Source organism: Rasamsonia byssochlamydoides (genome assembly GCF_041956645.1).
Source record: "Rasamsonia byssochlamydoides strain NRRL 3658 unplaced genomic scaffold VTN77scaffold_84, whole genome shotgun sequence".
Lineage (NCBI taxonomy): Eukaryota > Fungi > Ascomycota > Eurotiomycetes > Eurotiales > Trichocomaceae > Rasamsonia > Rasamsonia byssochlamydoides.
The window spans coordinates 127502-133501 of record NW_027192467.1 but is presented as its reverse complement, the minus strand read 5'-3'; the positions used below and the strand labels follow the sequence as shown (position 1 = coordinate 133501).

General features: G+C 44.8%; 1 protein-coding gene across 1 annotated transcript; it reads left to right on the top strand.

Annotated features, from left to right (window-relative positions):
• Positions 1-1899: 1899 nt before the first annotated feature.
• On the top strand, positions 1900-2539 carry VTN77DRAFT_9229 (uncharacterized protein; the record flags this gene model as incomplete). The annotated part of the gene is made up of 2 exons (XM_069425814.1): positions 1900-2441; positions 2530-2539. The coding sequence occupies 2 exons, from the start codon at positions 1900-1902 to the stop codon at positions 2537-2539; spliced, it is 552 nt and encodes a 183-aa protein (XP_069274090.1).
• Positions 2540-6000: the final 3461 nt, after the last annotated feature.

Below are 6000 nucleotides of genomic sequence, written 5' to 3'. Positions count from 1 at the left end.
GTGGGTGGGTGTCTGTTCTGAAACTATTGCCTCTTACTGGGTATTATTATGTTAAAGGTTTAATTATTTTATTTGTGGACTTTAATGATGCCAAGTGCTAGATTTGTGGTGTGTTTGTTTCTGCAGATTGCATATTTAATTTATTCCAAGTCGACTCAATTGTGCAGACTGTTGCCAGCTTTTCTATATCCCACCCACTTTAAAGGAAAAAAAAAAGTGAAAAAATGAGGATAAGATGAAGAGAAGAAAAAGAAGGAAGAGAAAGGACAATGAAGATATAATATTCTACATCGTAAATAGAGACCTATTCTAATAAAAGTCCAGAAAAAAAGAAAAATTTAACCAGGTAGGCTTAGCCTTGATACTTCATTAAATTTTCTCTCAGTTCTTACTACCCATACTGTATCTGTTTATGGCCATTTTCTATATCTTCTCTTCTATCATATTGATTTCTCTTATTATTACTATTATTATTTATTACATGGGTGAGGGATACAATCGATCTATATACAGTTCCAGAATATACAGGTCGTATAGTAGAGAGAACAGTAGTGACAATTATTCTAGCTACATAGGAGTTACAATGGAACATTCTTTTTTTTTTAAAAAAAAATATTTTAACAGCAAAAGATATTATTGGAGAGGAAAGATGTGCAGACAGTTTTCATACCACGCTAAACCGGGTAAGGAAGCTCCCCTCAGGCACCTAGGCATCTGGGACCGTGACGTATGTAGGTACGTAGGTAGTGGACTGTGGACGACATAATTAGTGGACCCAGACAGAGGGGAGCGTGCTAATATTAAATCCTCAGAATGAGGGGAACGCGGGATTCCCAGGCAGGGCCAGCCTTAGGGCTAGCTGATAGAATCGCATCGAAAGTGAAACCTGCCCTGCAAGGTTTAGAGCGACGTCACCTCGGTTTTACACTGGAACATACCAGCGTACGGCGTACCTCACATACCGAAATAGGCGACTCCGAGGTTAAAAATAATCCATTCTTATCCATTCATTGATTAGTATTATTCATTTTATGCCCTCCCTGCAGGCGGGTTGCTCCGATCGACTCGCCAATCGCCCAATCGCCACCGGTCGACGAACTGCATGCTGGGGATCGAAAACCTGACGGGGCGGGAAACGTATCATGATTCATCTCATGATTCATCCCTTGGTATCGCTGCAGTTGTTCAGCTTCAGGTAGACTTCAGGACAGCCGTCTTCGTACCTTAATCATCTACCTACGTACTGTACTGTCCATGGACAGATAAATGGGCAGTGTCTTCCCCAGGATATAAAACTCACTGAATTGATAATGAATTCCAAGTGGGTACTGTACATGTAGGTACCTACATTCCGTGGGCAGCCGGCAACCTCACTAAACAGACAAGCTTTTCATTCCCCCTCCCTAAATTAATTAATTAATCCTGCCTTAGGAACCGGCCTCCACTTTGCAGGGTTCCGTCCAGGCTCCTACATAGTAATCGGTACTGTACTTGTACCTAGGTATACGTATTTAGGACTGCATACGTATGCACGTCCGTCCGTTTATTTTTCTTTTCTTCAATCCGGGTTTCCGGGCCGTATCCTATCCTAGCCTATCGGTCAGGAACATGACATCCACTCTCATGCAAGATCATAGCATAACTGTGCATCGAGCATGGGTTGAGAACCCATAATATTGTCGAATCGAATTCATCGAAACTGTTTCCAGTCTGGTTATTTTTTTTTCTGGATCGACGACACCTCACCTATACTATACCACCCACGCATTCCGCGCTTATCTACGTCAAGCTCATCCGATTGACCCTATCCAGCATCAATCTATCGCCACCTCCATCTATCTATCCACGCGGGAAAAAAAAAACATCAGGATAGAAATCGTCCTTACCTCGGCAACCAACATGGCCGGCCTCACCCCATCCGCCATCATCGTCATCGCCCTCGCCGTCTCCGCCCTCGCCGTGACCATCCTGGTCGCCTTCTCGCACTACCTGGGCAAAGAAGACGAGAAAAAACCCAGCGGCGTGCGGCCGGTGTCGCGCGAGCAGGAACAGTACATGCGGCAGGTCCGGCAGCGGACGCACGAGATGGCCTATGCCGAGTCCGTGAGCGGGATGGCGCCCACGCCAGGCGGGCAAAGTAGTCGAAGCAGTGCTGTCGGTGGAGGAAGTGGATTTGGAGGTGGAAGGAGGATGTCGAATAATCATGGTTCTGGTAGTGGGAACTGGGGGAGGAGATCTGCGCAGCAGGGTCAGGGAGGAAACAATTACAGTTCGAATTACAATGGCAATAACAATTACTACGGCTATGGCAATGGCAACGGCAATGGCGGTTATGACTACGACTACAACGACAACAGTTACTACGATTATGGCGATGACCACGGCAATGCACACGGCGATGCAAATGCGAATGCGAATGCGAATGCGAGTGGATCAGTGCGGTAATCCCATCGGTTCAATATCCTCCCTCCCCCTCCCTCAGTAAGATCAATTGGATGGTATGGCATGAACTAACTGTTAATTTTGCAGACAAAACTAGGAGCACAAGCTGGCAACGACTTGAGGAAAAGACACTCGCAGCTCGTGAATCACTGAATGAATCAATGAATCGACGAATCGATGAATTCTTTTGACTTTTGATTTGGCGGGAGTTTTTGAGGGGGTCACGGTTTCTTCTATATATACAATACACAGGGCGGAAAGGATTGTATGATGCAACGCGATGCGATGCGTTGCGAGTGTCTATTTTGAGATATTAGGGTTGGCAGACCTCTAGAGGACATGTTCTCCCTTTGTCAAAGGGAAGAATGTTGCAGACTAGCCAAGGAGCGAGTGTCATAGCACTTTTTGGCTGAGTTTGCAACGCCCTTTCTTTCTTTTTGGTTCTTCTTCTTGGTTGGTTCGGTTTGGGTCTGTTTGTTGTATCATTTGCATAAGTTATACCCCAATTCAGAAAGAGTGTTTCTTGTTTATCATAATCTCTCGAGCAATCCAAATGGCACCTCCAGCAGATACTTGTACGCCCGAAACACCGCATTACTCGCATACGCAAGCCTCATGTGCTCCATTTCCACCAGCTCGTGCGCAAAGTGTTGCTGGCTGACGATCAGCGACTACACATGCCATATCACCTCGCCGTCTGCCAACTGATGAGGTGCTGTGCAACGATGCGATAATGTCCCGACCTCGTGAACAAGACGCTGTTGATCAGCGGGTAGTGCTCGCGCGCATACAGTAGTGAGAATACAGTGGGAATTTCGCCAGATCCAAATGATCGATAACGAGCCATGACCATAGAAGCCTGGATGGTTTTTTTAATGTCATTAATATTGCCTTCGTCGAAAGCCGCAGACGAAAAATCGGAAGATGACCACAGCTCCACAAGACGGATGCAATCCGCATAGATCTTGTGCCTCACTGCCCGGTATACCGCCTGGAACTGTCGCCGCTTGTTCCGCATCAGCGGCTCAAACACCGTGTACAGCATCGTTCCGTCGTCGAGCTGGTTCAGGTCATGGTGTCCAAGGGTCTCGATACTCTTTGATGACAGTACCTTTGACCAGATCGATCTCGATCATCACGCTGCCACGGTACTTCCTCATGGGAAAACATTGCGGAACCACCAACAACGACATGGACAGCAGCGATCTGGAGCGCCAGCTTAGCTGTGAGATCGTATGTCGTATGGCGAACTGCGATCAAACAACAGGCGCAGAGGAGAAGAGGAGATTCTGATACTCGTGCGAGGAGAACCTCAGGGGATGAAGATGTGTCAAACACCACCCACTGGCCATAATGCTCGAGAAATCTGAATGCCATTGCGGAGTTAGTAATAGACAGCTAAAGGCAACTGTATTTAGTCATTTCCTGTCAGGACCTACATCGTGAATGCAGAGGCACCAGCACCTCTAACGCAGCCTTATCATGCTCCACTTCCTGCAATTTCACTCCAATATCCGTGTCCAAGGCGCGAAGCACGATAACTGGCGCTGCCGCTGGATCTGTGGAGGTATTCAAGGTCCCAGCATCTGACAGATTTGCGGCAGAAGATGGTGCTAATGGATGAAGACCGGAGGATTTTGACGATGGCTTTTCTACGCCTAGGTTAACCTCTCCCAGTTTTGCCAACAAGGCACTGAGTGTCCTCTCAAGTCAGGCTAGACATGTGCCAGCTAGTCTCAGAGATGGCAGATGATCATGAAACAGAGCTGACCGGGCATTTGTGCTGCTGCTGCTATCCTCATTGAAAAAAAAAGAAAGAAAAGAAAAGGAAAGGAAAGAGAGAGAGAAGAGAAGAGAACCTATCACTGAATCTACAGTATGTACTGGACTACTAAGTTAATAACCAGAATCAACAGCATGTACTAGTACTATACACGGACGAACAATACGACCTACTCAAAATCCTAACTCTGTATTGGTGCAAGCCGTCATAAACTGAGTGAGTGAGTTCTACCATTCAGGATTGTCCTGGCAGAGATATAATAGACGGGAAAATAAAAGAAGGGGAAAAAATGAGAGAGGACCAATTTGGTTATTTTCCTTTATCTAATACCTAGTATTAGCTGAATTAATGTGATTTATAGGAATAAATAAGATAATATATACATTCCTCCTCGGTAAAGACAAGAAGAAGGCAATGATAATAATAATTAGAGCAAGGTATGCCCATAAGAATAATACATCGTAGATCCTACACATATATCAAGACTGGATGATACTTTTTTTATTTAATATACTACATATATATAGGAAGCTTACTATGTCTTTTTTTATTAATAGTCAAATAACTAGACAGTGAGACTAATAAAGTAATAATCTTACATCTACTGAGGGAAGGTGCCCCTATAGGCTATTACCAAAACAAAGAACCGTTGTTAAGGTACAGTACATAAATAAGGAGAACGGCATGGAGGCATTCCCACATTAAAAATCCATGGCCTGATCCGTACTGTCCTGTTCTACCTGCGATATAGGTGCCAGGTCATTGTCAAAAATAGGCAACAAGATCTAATAAAATCCTGCAAGACCCGGGATTTGGCTGAGACTCTCAATGCTGTCGATAGCAAACTGGATGCAGAAGGCACACAACGTGGCCGAGACAAGAAGGCAAGCCAGGGCAACATAGATATGCGGTTGAATTGCATTGTGTCTTTAATCCCGTCCCGATATTATGGGACGACGGCTCTTATGTGAGGATAGACGATTCCCACAAAGCAGGAGTAATCGTAATAAGGAACTTTGTAAGGATGCATTTCTTAACCTCCCTCTTCTAATATATACTGCTGCGCGAAGTCTGATCCCAGAAGGACTCCTACTTTAGAAGGTATCCTTATTATTAGTATAGTCTTCTAGAGCTTACTCAATTAATGTTATAAAATAGCAGGCTATTTTTGCCGCTGTTAAGCAGGATAACCATACACTATGATTATGGGGGAATCCCTGAAATAAGGATCACAACACATGTAGTTACGTATTGTGCTGGACTCCTCGTAGAATCACCACCTGTGTTGCGGCAAGCGAGAGCTCTAGCTGGCGTCCCTAACATAGACATCCATCAAAGCAAACGAATTAGGCGATGACGGACACGTAACGAAACCAGCTCAGAGGATGAGATAAAAATAATTCCCATAGCTGTAGAGGAATCCATCGGCGATCTAATGCAGCTCGGGCATGGGTATTGCAACGTGTTGTCGTTACTCGACAAGGGTGAAACAAGCCTGAAACTTGCAAGGGTAGCAATCATGCTGCATGGCTATTTATCTATCCATCATGCTTGCATTTGCATTCCGTCCATTTTAAGGCTCAAGAATTTGTAGATATCCATATGTCCTTCTGCAGTATGCTGAGTGCTTGATTCATAGCGTGTAGAGTATACTATACCTCATTGTCGCTGACAGGTGGTATTCTAAGAAAACCAAATTATTGCACATGAGAACGGAGTACTCCGTACTGCACGCTGATAAACAATATATCCAATCCTAGACCTGATATTCTGTT